Source organism: Peromyscus leucopus, chromosome 1, assembly GCF_004664715.2.
Source record: "Peromyscus leucopus breed LL Stock chromosome 1, UCI_PerLeu_2.1, whole genome shotgun sequence".
NCBI lineage: Eukaryota > Metazoa > Chordata > Mammalia > Rodentia > Cricetidae > Peromyscus > Peromyscus leucopus.
In genome coordinates, this window is record NC_051063.1 from 163,712,470 (window position 1) to 163,732,342 (window position 19,873).

At 50.8% G+C, this 19,873-nt stretch overlaps 1 protein-coding gene across 2 annotated transcripts in view; it reads left to right on the top strand.

Annotated features, from left to right (window-relative positions):
• Sipa1l3 (signal induced proliferation associated 1 like 3) overlaps positions 1–19,873 on the top strand; it is a 219,463-nt gene that overhangs the window by 157,633 nt on the left and 41,957 nt on the right. For both annotated transcript variants that reach the window (XM_028859573.2, XM_028859575.2), the window contains exons 9-12: positions 649–923; positions 4,265–4,516; positions 5,962–6,099; positions 18,798–18,925. In XM_028859573.2, coding sequence (XP_028715406.1) covers positions 649–923; positions 4,265–4,516; positions 5,962–6,099; positions 18,798–18,925 — 793 coding nt within the window. The remainder of the gene's footprint in view (positions 1–648; positions 924–4,264; positions 4,517–5,961; positions 6,100–18,797; positions 18,926–19,873) is intronic.

Here is a 19,873-nt window from a genome sequence, read left to right on the forward strand (position 1 = left end):
GTACCGATAACTCCAACCCTGGAGGTGAGGCAGGCGCGTCGGTGGGGTTCTCTGGCCACTATTCTGCTAAAAACAGCAAGCTCCAGGCTCAGAGAAATACCCGGCCTATGCCCGGGGACACACACACACACACACACACACACACACACACACACACACGGAGCTGAGGATGTCATTCATTGGTAAGACCATTTGCCTAGAACCCACCAGTGAGCGGGGCTGGGGTGTGACTCAGTGATAAGACATTTGGCCTAACATGCACATAACCCTAGATTCCATCTCCAGTGCCACAGCATACATACCCTAACCAAAAGGACATGCCTGCTGCCTCACAGCTCACACGCCTGGCTACAGTGAGCTGAGAAGTGCAGTCCCTGCAGGCATAAGGAAGGAGGGAGGCAGGAATATTTGGAGAATACAGTCCCTGACCACTGTCCTCTGAGATAACAGCCACAGAGTGGCACATGACATTTTATACCCAGAAACCAGGAGAAACTGGGATCTGGTGATGTTCACCCATCTGGGATCCTGGTAGCATCTGGAAGGCAAGTGGGAATTCCAGTCCATCTCAGAGGGGGCTAATCTCACAAGGGTCTTCAAGAGCCTCTGACCCAAACAACTGAGACTCATCCCACCCACTGCCCACAGGTGATGACCAACGGCTGGGAAACCGTGGATATGACCCTGCGGCGGAATGGGCTGGGGCAGCTGGGCTTCCATGTGAAATACGATGGGACAGTGGCTGAAGTGGAGGACTATGGGTTTGCCTGGCAGGCCGGCCTCCGGCAAGGCAGCCGACTGGTAGAGATCTGCAAGGTGGCTGTGGTGACACTGAGCCATGACCAGATGATTGACCTGCTGCGCACCTCCGTCACCGTGAAGGTGGTCATCATCCCGCCTTTTGAAGACGGCACTCCCCGACGGTAAGGGCATTGCCCTGAGAGGCAGGTGGGGGCCAAGATGGGCAGCTTCCAGATATCTGCGATAGGTTTCCCTGTCATACTCGCCCAAGACCTCGGGGAAAGAACTTGATATGCCTTCCTAATGCTGCGACCCTTTAATACAGTTCCTCATGTTGTGGTGACCCTCGACCATACAATTATTCTCATTGCTACTTTGTAACTGCAATTTTGCTATGTTATGAATAGTAATGTGAATATCTGATCTGCAGGATATCTGATATAGGACCCCTGTGAAAGGGTCATTTGACCCACAGGTTGGAAACCAGTGTGATAAGCCCTGTTTCGGTAGTGCTAACGACAGGGGCGTGGAGTAAATGAAATCCTCGCGGGAACTGGTTCTCAGTGTAAGCCCTGTGTGTGCACCTCCACAGCATCCCTGGCTCCTTCAGTAGTCACATTTTTCTAGAGGGTGCACCAAGTGTGGAAGCAGCTGTCCCAGGACACACCGGGACACACTGGGACATTTCTGTCCTGCGATCCGCAAGCCCCACTGTCAGTGCTAGGCAGAGAGCTGTGGAGTTGGTGTTCTACAGGGAGACAGATCATGAAGTGGATAGACAAGGTGTGTACGGTGGTAGTGAGTGCCCGGAGTCTAGCACTGCAGAGGTAGGGGGGGGGTCAAGGCCAGGCTCCACTGTGCTGTATGAAGTTCACAGACCACCTCAACTACATGAGACCCTATCAGAAATAACAGCAGCAGGAAAAAAAAAAAAAAAAAAAAAAAAAAGCAAACCAGCCTAACCAGGCCTACTCATGACAAAAGTTCTTCTTCTGGCCGGCCAAGGCTGCTGCTGTAGGCTGTGTATGTGTGCAGGTGCCCTTGAAGGCCAGAAGAGAGTGTCAGGAGTTTGTGAACCACCTGACCTCACGCTGGGATCCGAACTCTGGTCTTCATGATTAAACAGCAAGTGCCCTGGCCACCAAACCACCCTTCCAGCCCTCTACTGTGTTATTTAGGGAACAGGAACAAGAGCAGGCTCCCTGCCTGTTCGTTACCAGTGCCTCTCCCTGGTCCCCCCTGTTTCAGTCTGCAGTCAGTTTAATGCTCCTCAAAGGTGTGCATCTCACAGACGGCCTAGACTCCATCCGTACCTGCATATCTGAAAAGCTCCATCAGGGCTGCCACCAGCACTCAGGAGGCAGAGGCAGGCTGATCTCTGTGAGTTTGCGGCCAGCCTGGGCTACAGAGCGAGATCCAAGCCAGCCAAGGCTTGGAGTGAGATTCCTCTACAAACACACCAAAAGAAAAAAGAAAAAAAAAAGTGTTGGGGGGAATGATACATGACTGTGACTTCAGCACTCAGGAGGTTGTAAAAGGAGGACTGAATTTGAGGCTAGCCTAGACTATGAAGACCCAGTCTCAGAAGGGGGTGGGGGTAGGGCAGTCAGTAGCTTTGATTGGATTGAGGCCTGCTCCACAGGATGCAGTCCTCATCTTATACTATAAACCTGGCTTGGAAGGCCATAGGCCCCAGTAGGGACACTCCTGCAGCTGTTTGCTAAATGAACGTGATGTGCCTGTCAGAATGTCTTCTAAAGAACCTCTTACGCCTGTAGGTCATGGTGCTGTCAGCTCTGGTCACAGAAGCTGTGTTTTGCAGTGGTCAAGAGTGACCGCAGAGATGCGTCAAAGTCCAGAGGATATGTGACTATTGAAAGCTCAGGCATCCACGGGGTATCTACATCGTCCTTTCCAGGCTCAGGGAACGTGAGAGAGGGGGCAGAGGGCGTGTAAGCTGGAGGGAAGATAGAGGCGTGGCGAGGACAAGATCTCACTGTAGAGCAGGCTGGCCTTGAACTCAGAGATCTACCTGCCTCTGTCTCCTAGTGCTGTTTAAAGACAACGTGCCGCCACTCTGGCTCAGTTTCTAGCCATTGCTAGCTATTGTGTGGTTACTGAATTTCTCAGCTATAAAAGGTAATATGCTGGAGCCGGGGATATGGCTTCCTTGGCAGAGTCAGAGTGCTCACCTAACATAGAAGACCCTGGGTTCAGTCCCTCAGCACTGCAGATGGCGGCACACATCTGTAATCGCGGCACTCAGGAGGTGGAGGCCAGAGGATCCGAAATTCAAGGTCTTCAGCTTAGTTGCTGTGATTCTCAGTCAGCTGTCATGACAGGTGACAGCTCTGGACTAGGTCTCCCTAGCATAGCAACACCTGCAGAAATAGATCTTTACACTCCCCCACCCCTACTCCAGATATTCCAGAAGTGGCCTCCCAGGTTGCTCTCTTTGCTCCACCAGGAACGGCTCAGAGCCTGTGATAATCCTACACTAGTCTCTGTGAGGTGAGAGGTGTTTCTGATTGGTTGGGTACGGGTCACATGCTCATGCCTAGCGTCCAGAAGTGGGATCGGCCTGGCTCAGAGCACACAGCAGTTCTCAGGATATGTGGCCTTCCTCACCCTCTGCCAGCCTGGCCTGTCCGCTAGCTGTTGGACAGTTGTGTCTCTGTTCCCTACCTGGTGCCTGGGGGCTCCTGATCCCCAAAACAGCCATAAGGACCTGCTGAGCATCAGCTCTACCATACTGCCACAGAGAGGCACCCTGAGTAGGACCCTGGACAGGAGCGTATCCTCAGGTCCCCTGACACGGCTCTGTAGCAGCCATGCCTGAGTGTCTGCAGAGGATGAGATGCTCTGGGCCTGCCTCGCAGAGCTTAGCTCTTGTGATCTGAGGGGTGGATTTTTTCCTGAGCTCAGCCTGCTGTAAGCTCGGGATCCCTCCCGTGCTGTGGCGAGCTGCGTGGCAGCAGTAGCAGAGGTGCCAGCCCAGCGTGGATCCTCAAGCCCCAGGCAGGTCGCTGCACTGTGGTGCATGTGCCTGCCAGACACAGGCCGCTCTGCATCTATTTCCAGGGTTCTGGGTTTCATAGGCTTTTTTTTTTTTTAACCACCTTGCAAAGTAGGTCACCTGCTCCTCTTCTAGCAGCATTTGAGATTCTTGGGAACAAGGCAGAGACTGTCCTTTGATTTTGAGGACATCGGCTTTTCCGGTCCAAGTACTGCTTGGGGGTTGGGAGGGGCTGGTTCGTTGACACTGGCTGACTAGAGGCCTGGGCCAGAGAAAAGGGGAAGGGACCAGGAGAAGCCAAGACTGAGAGGAAGGAAGAGGGACTCGGGTCTAGCCCTTGTAGCCCTGTGTTGGGCCCTGGTAAGCTTCAGGCCCTAATTTGAAGGATGCCACCCCACCTTTAAAATGAACCAGCATGGGCTGGAGTTGGCCTGCTGGTCCCCCTCAAGCAGAAGGCCAGCATGCTAGTGGGCCCAGACCGTAGTAGTAATGCATTTGTTTTTCTAGGGGGTGGCCAGAGACCTACGATATGAACACTTCGGAGCCCAGGACGGAGTCGGAGACCACCGCCTCTGGGGGCCGGCCCCCCTACCGCAGCAATACTTCCTGGCAGTGGAGCGGACCTGCCTCCCACAACTCTCTGCCGGCCCCCAAGTGGAGCACCCCGGCCACGCCCGGCCACGCCCAGTCCCTCAGCCGACTCCCGAAGCAGACGCCGATGGTCCCCTTCCGTGAGTCCCAGCCACTGCACAGCAAAAGGTAAGGACCCCAGGACGCCACTGCCACAGTGTCCCTGCGCACAAGGCCCTCACCCTTCTCTATCTCCCACCCTTGTTCCTTCTCCCCCCCCCCCCCCAGTCATTTCCCTTCTTTTTGGTTGTTTCTTTTGTATGTGCAGCCCTGGCTGTCCTCGAACTCGCTCTGTAGACCAGGCTGGCCGTGAATTAGGAGATCGGCCGGCCTCTGCCTCCCGAGTGCTGGGATTAAAGGTGTGCGCCACCACACCCGGCCAGTTTCCCTTCTTACCCCTCTGCTCTCCCCATCATTGGACAGGTTGGAAAAGGTTTTTTCCAAAGGCCAATAAGAAAACCTGTAGGACGGGCCTCTCAGGGAAGCGGGCCAAGAGAGAAGCCCATACAGGGGGCTGCCCTAGCTGTTACCGGGTCCTTGGGCTGTAGTCACCTCAAGGACTTTGATATTGGTGTTTAATTTATACTATTTTGTTTTATTCAGTGATACTGAGGATTGGGCCTAGATCCTTTGGCACCTAGGCAAGTGCCCCACAACTGCAGCCTTAGCTCGCTGTCTGCCTTCTGTAGAACAGGGTCTTGCTATGCTGTTCAGGCTAGCCTTGAACTGAAAAGCCTCCTGCTCCGGACTTCCGAGTATCTTGGATTACAGGCTTGTACCACCAGGGCCAGCCGAGATACTCCCTTGAATGCATCATATATTAAGAGATAAAGCATGCTGGGTGTGTGGCCCTCCATCCCTCCACATCCTTCAAATAATAAATATAAAAACATAGAGTCAGGTAGGTGGTGCACACTTTTAATCCCAACACTTGGGAGGCAGAGGCAGGTGGATCTCTGTAAGTTTGATGCCAGTCTGGTCTAGGTAGTGGATTCCCCGCCAGCCAGGACTACATAGTGAGACCCTGTAAATTCTGTAAGATTATCATAAAAAGGGCTGGAAGATGGGTCAGCAATTAAAAGCACTTGTTCTTGCAGAGGACCTGGGCTCAGTTCCCAGCACCCACGTGGTGGCTCACAACCTTTCTAACTCCAGTTCCAGGAGATCTGATGCCCTCTGCAAGCACATCTGGTACCCCTGTGGGGTGTGTGTGTGTGTGTGTGTGTGTGTGTGTATACGTACGTACGTACGTACATACATACATGCAGGCAGGCAAAATACTCACATACAAAAGAAATCTGTACATTTTAAAAAATGTATTTCCTTAAAATGAAGGACAGAGGAACCTCTGGTCCCAGGAGAGGGCAGGGAATTGTCCCAGCGGGCCCTGTCCTGGCTGCAGAAGCTGAGCGTGGGCACAGAGGAAAGAAGAGGGCCTTCCTGCCTTCCCTCCACCTCCCACTAAGATCCAAGGGGCGGCTAGCGGGTGAACTTGACTGGATCTGAGGGCGAAGTCTGTTGTCTGCCTCCTCAGAGATGCCTCCTTACCCTGCCTGCCTCCTGTGTCTTTGCAGGCCCGTCAGCTTCCCAGAAACACCTTTCACAGCATCACCAGCAGGGGCCGACAGAGTTCCTCCCTACCGACAGCCTTCTGGGAGTTTCTCCACCCCAGGCTCTGCCACCTACGCAAGATACAAGCCTTCTCCGGAAAGGTCAGAGTTCTCTTGCTTTTGAAATGATGTCATCTGGTGAATGCTGCTTCGGCGTTTTATTCCCAGGAAAGGCACCTCACCATCTTATTTGCCATGTTCTGGGGTTTATGGACCCCTGGAGGTCAGCAAATGACCACCGGGGTGTCAGCAATGTCAAATTAAAATGTAGAACAAAGACACAGAACAACAACAAAAAAAAAAAATCAGAGCTAAGCTGGTCGGGCAGGGCTTGTTATTGGCTCTCTTAGCAGGAGAATTTAGGTCTCCATTTTCTGCACACCTATATCACTTTTTTTTTTTTTTAAGCAAAACCATCCAGCATCCCATTCATCTCTCTGTAGTTCTCACCCACCAAAACTAGGCCATCAGTATTGTCCAGGTTACATGGTCTTTCCAACTTCCTCTTCCCCTTAAAGCCAAATCCAACCTGGCAGCATATGTGATATTCCCAAAGTCTGCACGGCTCTCCAGTGCCTTTAGAACAAACCCAGACTGGCGGTTTGGCATTCAAGGCCCCATGAGATCTGATTCAGGCTTGTTCCTGGCTATCTCAGCAGTTCTGGTATCCCAGGTCCTCCCAGTGTGTCAGTGACTCCCCCTGTCCTCCAGGTGGAGCTGTGAGCCTCATGCGTTCTGAATGCCTCCGACCTCTGTCCCACTGCTGTGGTCAGTCTGTTCAGCCTCCCAGACTCTGTTGCCCATGCCTCCTCTGGGAGGCTTGACCCTCCCAGAATTCCTCAGGACACATCCTCTGTCCCTCACTAAGACTGGCCAAGGCCCTAGAATACTGCAATCCCTTGAATGCCACACACCAGCCCCGCTGGCCACCTCCACTTCAGGTTTCTAGGTAGTCTGTTCATGATTCCCAGCCTTTTTCTCACTGGAAACTCTATCAGGCTTTTTCTTTTAGGCCACCAACCAGCTCCCAAAATCGTGACATGGAAACTTATTAGTTTTGAATGCTCGGCCTAGCTCAGGCTCCTTTCTGGCTAGCTCGTTTAACTTAAATTAACCTGTTTCTCTTTGTCTGCCTTTGCCTCGGGGCTGTTTACCTTTCTCCCTTCTGTGTATCTTACTCTCACTGCCTCTCTGTGGCTGGCGTCTGCCTTGTCTCCTCCTCCTCCCCCTCCTCCTCCTCCTCTCATTCTTCTTTTCTCTCTCTCTTTTTCTCCTCCCATTTATTCTCTCTGCTTGCCAGCCCAGCCTAGCCTTTCTCTGCCTAGCTATTGGCTGTTCAGCTTTTTATTAGACCAATCAGGTGCCTTAGGCAGGCAAAGTGAAACAAATGCAGCACATCTTTACATCATTAACAAATGCAGCACAAACAAATGTAACACACCTTTACACAGTTAAAGTAATATTCTGCAGCATAAACAAATGTAATGCGTCTTTGCCTAGTTAAAATAATATTCTACAACAGGAAACCCTTCACAAGAGACCAGCCTCCTAACCTGAGTGTCTGTGCTCCCCCTGGAAGCCTGCCCCAAGGAAGGAAGAGGCCAGCTCTGCCCCTCAGCTCCTCAGTGGTCCCTGACTGTGGCCACCAGCAACCGCCATTCTCTTAGCCCAGTAGATGGATAGAAAAGAGGAAGGGACAAGAAGGGAGGAAGAGGACACAGACAGAGGCCAGCCTCGGGAACATGGCACACAGACAGACAGAGGCCAGCCTCGGGAATATGGCACACATGACAGAGGCCAGCCTCGGGAACATGGCACACATGACAGACAGAGGCCAGCCTCGGGAACATGGCACATATCCATATGCACAAAAGAAAAAAGTATGAGTTTGCTTCAAGACCTGGGAGCTTGCCAGCCTGTTCCATGTCTCCCGAGTGCTGGGGCTGACACAGGGTGAATTCTTGGTCTCTGGTGAGGACAGGAAAGAGCAGGTGGTTTATCTGAGACCAAACCACCTGCCTCTAGCCCAGGGACCAGTTCACCAAACGAAGGCTCTCACCTAAGGAGGGCTGGTCCACACAGGCCTGGGCTTTCCCTGAGTTCCTGTCCTGGGAGGCCGGCAGTAGACAGTGCTCTGAGAGCACCACTCTGCACCTTATTGGATGCTAGCCTCTGTTGGAAAGTGGGGGGGGGGGGGGGGACCCACTGATTATCTTGTAGAGGCCACTGCTCAGCACTCATTCAGCACCGGACCCCAAGAGCTTTCAGCGTGTCAAGTGCTAGGAGGAACGTTTGGCCTACTCAGTTCCGGGGGTCTTGCTGTCCTCTTTGGCTTGTGCTAGAGAGAGAGTTCCACAAACCACATGGCTGAGGAGCACATCGGAGGAGGAGGAGGAGGAGCACTACCCAGGAGGTCCATGTCAGGGAGGGCAGCATTTGAGTAAAGCGGGGGACAGTGGTGGGAGTCTGCCGGAGAGGACAGAGCATGAACGAGCAGAGGCAAAGAAAACGCTGGAATGTGCAGCATGCTGGGACGGCACCTGGGCCTCAGCAAGGACCAAGACCGCCGCAAATGTCAGCAGCTGGCTGCTGACAGATGTGATAGGGCTGAGCCTGCTGTCACGGGCCTGCAGTCCCAGCTACCCCACGTTCTAAAAACGGTGTGTGTGTGTGTGTGTGTGTGTGTGTGTGTGTGTGTGTGTGTCAAAAGTTCACGCCTAATCTCGAATACAGACCAGCCCGTGCAACTTAATGAGACCATGTCCCAAAAATCAAAAGTGAGGGAGCTGGACGATGGCTCAGCAGTTAAGAGCACGGACTACTCTTAAGAGGACCCAGGCTAGGTTCCCTGCACCCACATGACAGCTTACAACTGTCTGTAACTCCAGTTCCAGCAGAGCCAAACCCTCTTCTGACCTCCACAGGCACCAGGCACACATGTGATACAAATATATACATGCAGGCAACACTCATAAAATAAAACAAAATTCAAGCTTGTTTTTGTTTTGTTTTTTTAAAGAAGATGCAGCTCATTGATAACTCAGTTTAACTTATCCACCCTGACAAAGATACTTGGTGAGTTTCTGGGTTTGGGCCATTATAAATATTCAGGCTGTGAACATGGAACATGTATGTTCAAACATATGCATTGCTGCGTGGAAATCAGTTTCCATTTGCCTGGGCTCAGTGCCCAGTGCAGTCGCTTACCATGTGGTAAGTCCGTTTTACATGCCCGCCGGCAGCATGTGCGTGATCCAGTTTCTCCATGGTCTCGTGCCACGTGGCATCGTCACCATTCCTCATTTCAGCCACTCTGATGGGCGCATCTTGCTGTCTCATTGTCGTTTTAATTTGCATCGCTCTGAGGGCCAACAGTGCTGAGCATCTTGTGTGCTGATCTGCCAGCTCTGTATCCTCTCCAGTGAGATGTCTGGGAGCCTTTGCCCAGTTTCTAGCTCACTCAGTGCTTTGCAGTGTTGGAGAGCTCTTTGTATGATCAGCCTTGCTTTTCTTTTCATCTTCTTTATAGGATCTTTCCTTAAAAAAAAAAAAAAAAAAAAAAAAAAAAAAAAAAAAAAAAAAAAAAAAAAAGGACATTTTTTTAATGTATAAACTGTCATCTTTTTCCTAATATAAATCAGATATTTTACTGTTGGGCATTTTAAGTCCTTGATTCCCCTACCCCACTCCTCTTCATGGTGGAGATTGAGCCAAGACCTCTCTAGAGCTACACAAGTGCTCTACCACTGAGCCACACCCCAGCCCCTCACTGGGGGATTCTAGGCAGGGGCTCTGCCACTGAGCCACACCCCAGCCCCTCACTGGGGGATGACAGGCAGGGGCTCTACCACTGAGCCACACCCCAGCCCCTCACTGGGGGATGACAGGCAGGGCTCTACCACTGAGCCACACCCCAGCCCCTCACTGGGGGATTCTAGGCAGGGGCTCTGCCACTGAGCCACACCCCAGCCCTTCACTGGGGGATTCTAGGCAGGGGCTCTACCACTGAGCCACACCCCAGCCCTCACCTAGGCAGGGGCTCTGCACTGAGCCACACCCCAGCCTCACTGGGGGATTCTACTTTGCACACTAGGAGGGGCTCTACCACTGAGCCACACCCCAGCCCCTCACTGGGGGGTTCTAGGCAGGGGCTCTACCACTGAGCTGCATCTGAAGGCCTTTCTCTTTTTTTCTTTCTTCCTTCTTCCTTCCTTCTTTTGACACAGTTTCGTTAAGTTGCCCAGCTGTATCCCAGACAGGGCTTGACATTGAGCTCCTCCTGCCTCATCCTCAGAATACAAACCTGTGCAGGTGTTGCCACACCCAGTATCCATGATTATTTTGGCTTCTGTTTAGGTGAGAGGTTTCGGTCAAGTTTCCATTTTTGCCAAGAATGTCTGATTGCTCCAGCAATTTATTGGAAAGCCAGCCTTTCTCCTACATTGCTTTTGCTACTTAAAGCAAAAATGAATGAGAGGAACAAAGTGGATACATTTGCATGCATCTTTTTCTGAGTTCTCTGGTAGCACTCATCCGTCTTACGGGATCTCAGGGAGTCCTCCCAGAAGCCTCAGGAAGTAGATTGCTTGTCTCCATTTCACAGAAGCCAAGGTGGGGCTCAGCAAAATGAATCTCCTTGGCCAACAGGAAGCAGTCTGGATAGGAATCAGGCCTGAGACTGGCTGGGGCTGGCCCTGGTCATCTCCTGCCCCAAGAATTCTGAACTTCTCTTCCAGATCATCGCCACATGCGTGGTCCCCTGGAGATCTGGGCACAGTCACACACGTGGCTGGGGGTTGTGCATTAGCTTCTCTAGACGGTCTCCTTGTGGTTCTAGCTCTTCCTAGTCCACAGCTCTCTTTTCGGGGCTTCAGGGGTGCCTAGCCCCAATCTCTGCTACTCATGGCTCAGCATTTCCATCTCCGCCTGTAGCTGACTTTGAGCTTGGTCAGGTGTTCCCAGCATACTCAGACCCTAAGCCACCAGATTTAACTATCATAGCACATGGGTTACTTTTGTTGTTGCTATGAACGAATAGCCCACAGGCAGCTGCTTCAGGGAAGAAGGGTTCCTTTGGCTTAGTGCGGAGATGATAGTCATTCCTAGTGAAGGAGGCGTGTCTGCAATGGTATGGAGTGGCAGAGGTGAATACTAGTGCTCAGCTTGTTTGTATCCTCATTCCTACCCATTTCCCCACCCCCTCAGGTAACCCAAGCTAGCTTCACACCCATCATATAGCCAAGGACAACCCTGAGTCCCTGAGCTCTCGCCTCGGCCTGAGTGCTGGGATTACAGGTGTGTGATGCCACGCAGGCTTACCTGGTGCTGGGATCGAGCCCAAGGCTTTGTGTATGCTAGCAAGCGCTGCCATCTGAAGCACATCCCAACCCTGAGAAACACTTTTTGTTTTAAAAATGGAAGAACTTGGCCGGGCTGTGGTGGCGCACGCCTTTAATCCCAGCACTTGGGAGGCAGAGGCAGGCGGATCTCTGTGAGTTCAAGGCCAGCCTGGTCTACAGAGTGAGTTCTAGGATAGCTAGGGCTGTTACACAGAGAAACCCTGTCTTGAAAATAGTAATAATAATAATAATAATAATAGTAATAATAATAGTAATAATAAATAAAAAGGAAGAACTTGATATAGCAAGTTCCAGGCTAGTCAGAGCTACATACCAAGACCCAGTCTTTTGTTTTTTAAAAAGTAGAAGGAAGAAGAGAAAGGAAAAAAGAACAAATGAACAGATTCAGGGTGGGGCAGAGAGGTGGTTAAGAGACCGGCTGCTCTTGCAGAGACCAGGGTTCAGTCCCCGCATGCACATAGTGGCACACGGCCATCTGTAACTCCAGCTCCAGGGCATCCAGTACCCTCTTCTGGCCTCCGTGGGCACTGAACTCAAGTGGGTCATATACATATATACCGGCAAAACACTTGTACACATAAATTAAAAGTAAATAATAAATCTTTCGGGGCTGGAGAGATGGCTTTCTCCTCTTGCAGAGGACCTGGGTTGGCTCCTAGCCTCCTGCATGGTGGCCACAGCATTCTGTAACTCCAGTTCCATAGGATCCAATACCATCTTCTGACTTCCACAGGCACTAGGCATATATAGTATACATATATGCATACAGTCAAAACATTCATACACATAAAGTTAAATAAATATTAATTTAAGAAATAGTAAATAATAAATATAGATATATCGATATTTATTATTTATTTAAAGAATGAAAGAATTTACCAGGCACAGTGGTACACACCTATAATCACAGCAGTCTGCAAGCTGATACAAGTGGATCAGGAGTTCAAGGCCAGCTTGGACTACATAATGAGACCCACTCTCAAAATAAAACTAGAGTGATGGAACTAGGTCTCTCGAACCCCTCAGTCAGCTTCTGGCAAAGTCACATTGACGTCTAGCTCTTACATCAGTACTTATGTAAGTCATGTGACAGAGGGAGTCACCACTGCAGCCTCTTGGCTCCACCAACAGAGAAGGTGATGGCGCTGTATCACCCATCATCCTCTCTGTCCCCTGCCCTGTAATCACTCATCCACTGTCCCATCAGTGAAGGCAGGAGAGAGGGTCTTGGGCCAAGCTTTCCACTTGCGTACCACGCCTGTCTACCTTCATCTCTGCCCTGGTTCTTTCCTCTGTAGTGGTAAGCGGAAGACTCAAGCCAGCCTCCTAGTAGCTTGGCCCTGATGACCCTTTGACACCTTCCCCTAACCTACTCAGAGTGCACCCAGCTTCTGCCTTATAGCTCCAGAACTACAGCTACTCAGCCCTTTATCAGAACCCCAAACACTTCATCTGGAAAGTGATTTTTATTTTCCAAAAAAATAGAGTAATTACCACATCTTAGATGAGATGGAAGACAGCCATCTTCTTCCAGCAGTGTTTGCCCAGAACTCTGCATACATGGCAGGATAAAGACTGTCTTCATTTCAATGGAGCTGACCAAAATTTGCAAATGATAAAAATGGCCCCAGTTGGGACATCCCAGCCTCTGAGAAAATGGTCAGCACAGGTCAGACAGCAGAAAATGGAGGTAAGGAGAACCCAGTTCAGAAAGGCAATGGCAGCGGCTGGGGAGACGGTTCAGTCCGTGACACCCTGCTGCAGAAGCCAGGGGACCCAGGTCAGTGCCTAGCACTCATGGGTACTGCAGCCCTGGCTGCACACACCTATGGCCTCAGTGCCGGGGAGGCAGAGGCAGGCAGACTCAGATCTCAAAAGCTGGCCAGCCCAGCTAATTGGTGAGCTTGAGTTGCAGATAATTTAAAACAAAACAAAACTAAAAACCCAAATAAGGTAAAAGAATCACAGAGGAGGCCACCTGACATGTGCTACACATGTACTTGCATGTGCACATAAACATATACACAAGTGAATATGGTATATGTTTATGATCCCGGTGCTGGAGAGGCAGAGAGAGGTGAACCCCTTACTGACTGTCTAGCCTAATTGGTTGACCCCAGGGTCCAGTGAGAGACCTTGTCTCAAAAACTAAGGTGGCTGGCTCTTGAAGACTGGCAGAAGAGTAACCTCTGGCCTACACGACGCACCTACACAGACTTAGACCAGGGGGGCTCACTTGGTGGCCAGCTGTGTAAGCGCTGGAGAACACAGCTGGGGTGGTGCTGCCTGCCTGTAATCCTCCAGCTCCAGAGGTGGAGGCAGGAAGAGCAGAGGTTCAGGTCATCCTTGGCTACATAGTGAATTTGAGGCTAGTCTGAGATATGTGAGAACTTGTCTCAGAATGAAACACCTGCCGGGCAGTGGTGGTGCACGCCTTTAATCCCAGCACTTGGGAGGCAGAGGCAGGTGGATCTCCGTGAGTTCCAGGACAGCCAGGGCTGTTACACAGAAAAACCCTGTCTCTAAAAAGCAAAAACAAACTTACAAACAAGCAGCTGTGAGGTGACTGGAGACAGTACAGTCTGTCCTGAATGGCGTTAGCTGAGAGAGACACCTGTCAGGTTAGGCTTGGCTGTATGACACAGCGTTCTTTCTCCCACGTTGTTGGAGTCTCTGCTCTTCATTTTGGATTTGGGTTGTTTTTGTTGCTTTGCTTTTCTGTTGCATTTTTAGCTAGTCTGTGTGCATGTGTATATTTGTGGCTGCATGCATTCCAAACACAAGTGTGGAAATCAGGGGGCAACTGAAAGTGAGTTGATCCCACTCCAGTCGTCAGGCTTGGAGGCCGCTGCCCTTACCCCTGAGCCGTCTCACCAGCCCAGTGTGCGTTTGTGGTTTTCCGCACTAGGGACTAAAGTCAAGGTCTCACACATAGTAGGCAAGCCCCCTGCTGCTGAGCTACGTCCCCGGCCGCCTTGTTACTTTAGATCTTGAGAATTAGTCTCATTAAGTTGCCTAGGCTGGCCTTGAGCTTGCCATCCCCCCAGGAGATTTCTTACATGCTTTAACTGTTACTTCACTGGCCAGAACTGCAAGGGAGCCTGGGAAGTGTGGTCAAGTCCAGGAGGAGGCCATGCAGAGCAGACACAAGGCAGCAGCCCATGACTTGGCCATTGGTGCTCTCCACCCTCCCTGGCTCATCCCAGCTTCTACTGACCTTTCCCTTCGGTGCTCAGGATTTGACACTGACCTCGTGGGAAACCGAATGAACCAGTCGTAGGCCTGGGAGGCACGGAGCTCTGCACTGGTCACAGACGCTCAGCACTCCCTCAGCATTCAAGGCCTATGTCACTGGGTCACTTGGCCAGAAACACCAAAAGTAGGCTCCAAACCCATAGAAATATGTTCTGTACCACAAAGGTAGCCCAGGCAGGGTGGGCTCAGGGAACACTCATCCCCTGTGGCCCAGCATTATTGCCCTTGTCATCTCCAGTCCCCTCAGCAACAGCCTCAGCTCCAGACTGATGGCAAGAAGATCAGAGGTACTCATGGTGTTCTATCTAGGCCACGCCAGATCTGGAGGAGGTGAGAAGCCCTCTATACCATCACTTTTCTGTTGCTGTGATAAAGCTCCATAGTCAAGGCAACTTGTAGAAGAAAGAGTTGATTTGGTTTGTGATTCCAGCATGTTATAGGCCATGTTGGTAGAGCAGAGGCAGCAGGTGGCAGACATGGCAGCTGGAGCAGCAGATGAGGGCTCACATCCTGAACTACAAGCACAAAAGAGAGTGAATGAGCAAAGTCAAACGGCTTGAACCTTTATACTTTTATGTTTGTTTGAGACAGGGTTTCCCTGTGTAACTCTGGCTGTCTTGGGACTCACTCTGTAGACCAGGCTAGCCTCTAATCACAGAGATCTGCCTGCCTCTGCCTCCCAAGTGCTGGGATTAAAGGTGTATGCCACTACCACTCAGTACCCTTATACTCTTAAAGCCTACCTCCAATAACATACTTCCTCCAACAAGGGCACACTTCCTAAACCTCCCCAAACAGTGCCACCGACTGGGGACCAAGTATTCAAATGTCCAAGACCATGGGGGAACATCTCAATCAAACTACCACAGTGTGTATGCCCGCGCACTTTATGACCTGCATGTGGCGGTAAGAAGACAACTTGCAGGAGTTGGTTCTCTTTTCCTACCATGTGGATCCCAGAGATTGGACTCAGGTCATCAGACTTGGCAGCAAGTGCCATTGCCCACAGAGGATAGCTTTTCTTATCTTTCTTAGGAGCAAGGAGATGGAGATGTTTGCCAGAAGCCCCTGGGCTCCAGTCCTCCCATTTCAGTCAGGTTATCTCTGAAACTTATGTTAACAAAGTTTTATTTGGGGTCTGAGGGGATGTAGTTCATTGTGCCCAAGAGTCTCAAGTCAGTCCTAGCACCAAAGAAAAAAAGAGTTGGAGATGTAGCTCAGTTGATAGAATACTTGCCTCAGCATGCACAAAGCCCAGATTCCTAAAATGGGCACTTGGCTATAATTCCAGGAGTCTCTGGAGTTCAGGTTACTCCTCAACTACATATAGTGGGTTCAAGGCTAACATGAACTACATGAAACCCTGTCCCCCAAAATAACGAAGTTTCTCATCTACTCCGAAGTTGCACTGTTGGTTAACTGAGGACTTCACAGGACACAGATTGTCCCGGCAGCTATTACCTCTCCCTGCTCCGACCAACCCCACCCCATCCCAACCCTTCCCTTCCCCCAGATTGTCCCAGAAGCTGGCATTCCCCATTACTTCCTCTTCCAGTTCATTGGTGAGAACTGGTCATCGCCACCAAGCCAGTCACAGGGGTCAGGAAATCTGGCCCATGACATTATGGAAGTAGAAAGTCACAAATAGTTTTTAGACGTCTTTACTATAAACCCCCATTCATCCCAAACCATGCCTTCTGCCTGTCCCTGACCCAGCCCCAGATAAACAGAAAAGGCCATTCCGTGGGTGGCTTGGCCTGAGGTAGACTGACATCGGGAGGTGAGGGGTGTCCGCTGCTAGAGGTGGTGGAACCTGGGAGAATGGAGCCGATGAATGAGGCGGACTAAAGTCTCATGCAATAGGCAGCTTTGTTCAGAGCATCAGGCAATTTATACTCTAAAGGTTAAGAAGAATCATGAGTAAAGAAAGGGTCCAGTCGCAAAGACAAGCCACACATAGCAGAAGCATGTTTCTCCATAGAGTCATATAGACAAGTAACAAAAGCTGGTTGTAGTGAATAATCTGAAGTCAACTCACTCCCATCTGCTACATAGGAGGAGGAGGAAAACGTGTTTCAAGAACAGTTCCATGTCTTTGAAGAAGCAGGTCATAAGACTCTTGTCTTGGTTTCTTGGAGTTTTCTCACAAGCACTCAGAATTCCCTTCACACGACTCCATTCTTGGACCGTGTTCTGACAGAGGGAGACACAGAGTCTACTTGCTTTTTGTGTCGCTGTGACCAAGTGTCTGGCAAAAACATCTCAGGAGAAGAATTGATTTCTGGTTTCATGGGGGTTGATCCATAGCTGCTTGGCTCCGTGTGCCTGTAGGAGCATGTGGAGGAAGATAACCATTCCCATCACAGCAGGCCAGGAGACAGAGCCACAGGAAGTGACCAAGGACATTCTGAACCCACTAGTGACCTATTTCTTCCAGACAGAACTCACCTCCCTAAGTTTCTATAACGGTCCAAAACAGCACCAGCGGCTGAGGCCAAGCTTCTAAAACACAAGCTCTCACGTGGGAGTGTCATTCCAGATTCAAGCCCCAAAACAAGAGGTGCTCATAGCAGCCCCCACGATCCAACTCCAGCCCTCCACCACCAGCTCCCTTGAATTCTGGCCCTTGCCTGTGGTATGTGTTGCTGTCTGGGGGCATCTTTGCTGGTTCTCCACTCCACAACCTTGGCCGTGATTATCAAACATAAAAACGACAGCTCAGCCCAGTCCAGTGGTACACACTGATAATCCTAGCACCAGGGAAGATGGGAGGCAGGAAGAGCTGTTCAAGGTCATCTTTGGCTAGATAACCAGTTCAGACCAGTGTGGGCTACATGAGATGCTGCCTCAATGAAGATGAAAACAAAAAGACAGAGCCAGCGAGATTTCTGAGTGGATAAGGCGCCTACTGCTAACCTGGGTTCAGTCCCTGGATCCCATGTGGTAGAAGGTGAGAACAGACTCCTGCAAGTTGTCCTCTGACCTCTGTGTGTGTGTTGTGGTCTAGGCACATGTGCACACACATAAATGTGATTATATATATGTGTTTTGTTTTATTTTATTTTGTTTGAGACAGGGCTTCTCTGTGTAATGGCTCTGGCTGTTTGGGAACTCACTTTGTAGACGAAGCTGGCCTTGAACTCACAGAGATCTGCCTACCTCTGCCTCCCTAGTACTGGTATTAAAGGCGTGAGCCACCACTGCCAACAGTAAAAAATATTTTTAAAAGAATGAATCATGGGGCTGGAGAGATGGCTCAGCAGTTAAGACCACTGACTGTTCTTCCAGAGGACCTGGGTTCAATTCCCAGCACCCATATGGCAGCTAATAACTGTCTGTAATTCCAAGATCTGACACCCTCACACAGACATACATGCAGGCAAAACACCAATGCGCACAAAGATAGATAAATTATTCTTATAAAAAAGAATCAATCACAAACCTAAAAACAAAACAAAACAAAAACCCATAACTCAACCAAAGCCCTTGCCCAACTGAGAGCTGGGGTTTGAGTCCAAATCTGCCTTATTTTTAAGCCACTGTGGCGTCTTCCTCCGGCAGCAAAGGAACACTGGTGTAGGCTGTGGGCCGGGTGTCTCAGCTCCCCCTGTGTCAGGTGTCAGACACGAGCCAAGTGCCGTAAGAAAGGGCCTGTTATAGTCACCTCTTAACAGCTGGGGAAACTGAGGCTCTGGCCTAGAAACTGATTATACCTGGCCAGGCAAAAGACAACAGTGAGGTATGGAACTCATCCTATCCAGCCTGGGTCTGCTGTACCCACAAAATGCTGCCTGATTGGCCTAGCTCCCTCAGAGAAAGGGGAGCCTACAGTGAGCCTGAGGCCAAAGCTCCCAGGAAGGCTAGATAGCCCCCTTCTACAGCCAAGAGGCAGAAGCCTGCGTGAGCAGGGCAGTCGCCCAAGTGGCGCTGCGCCCTCCCTCCTCGGGAAGCCTGCTGTACCCTGCACTCCTGGTGCCACCACCCCCTGGCAGGCGTCCCAGGCGAGCCTCTTCGCTGAGCTCCAGTTATTCGCAGATACCAGGCTGCCTCGCCCAGCCCTGCCGGCAGCTCTGCGCCCCAGCCCACAGCAGAGACTCCTGAGTGTTAAGAGCCACTGGCAAGCAGGTCCCGGGCTCTGGCGCCGTCACAGCGGGACTTCACCTCGTGTCCCCTCTCTGCCTGCAGGTACACGGCCGCCCCACATCCGCTGCTGTCATTCGACCCTCACTTTATGCACGATGGCATGTCCAGCGGGGACTCCTCTTCAGGTGGCCTGACTAGCCAAGAGAGCACCATGGAGCGCCCCAAACCAGGTAAGACATCCTGGGCCCCAGTGCCGTCTGCCCCTCCCCAAGGGCCTCTCCCTGATGGTCTGACAGATGACCTCCCTTCTTCTTGGCTGGCTCTGGACTACATAGACTATAAAATCGTGCCATGGCTTTGCTCGTGTGCCTCTGGATTCTGTGGCTCAGTGTCACGCTGGCTCTGGGCAGCCATGTGACTGAATGACGGGATTTCTGTACTTAGTATTCTTTTGTGCTTGAGGGATGCTGAGGGGACAGTTCGAGGCTGTTTCATCTATCTCTTCATGAGCATGTGTTCTAGACATAGAACAGCTGGATCATGTGTTTGACTTTATAAGAAACTACCAGCCCACTCCTCCAAGTCCTGAACTGGTTCCACTCCTGCTAGTGACAAGGCTGTGTGTCTGTCCTCACCGTTTCTGTTTGGACCATTGGAGTGGACATAGAGTGCTAACATGGTGTGCTTTTCTCTGCCTCTTTCTTTTAATTCAATTTTATTGAATTAACATATTCATTCATTTAGAAAGGGAATCTTATTATGTAGCCCAGGGTAGCCTGGCACTCACTGTGTAGCTGAAGATGGCCTAGGATTCTTGATCCTCCTTGTCTGTACCTCATAAATGCTGGGATTACAGGTATGCATGACCACACCATTGAGTCTAATTTCCATTTTTCTGACTAATGGAATTGAACGTCTTTTATACACACACACACACACACACACACACACACACACACCAGATATAATTATGAATTGTGTGCCTGCACCACTTGGATGAATACTTTAAACACAATCTCTTGTAACAGCCTTGTAGCCCCTTTGAAGCCTAAGGACCTGATGAACAGTTGGGTGGGTTCCAAAGGAAGATGGCTAACGAAGTGCCAGAAAGAAGAGGTGGAGAGGCAGGCGTCCTCTGGGAGGTGTCGAGGGTTCGCAGGCAGCTGGGAAAGGTGACC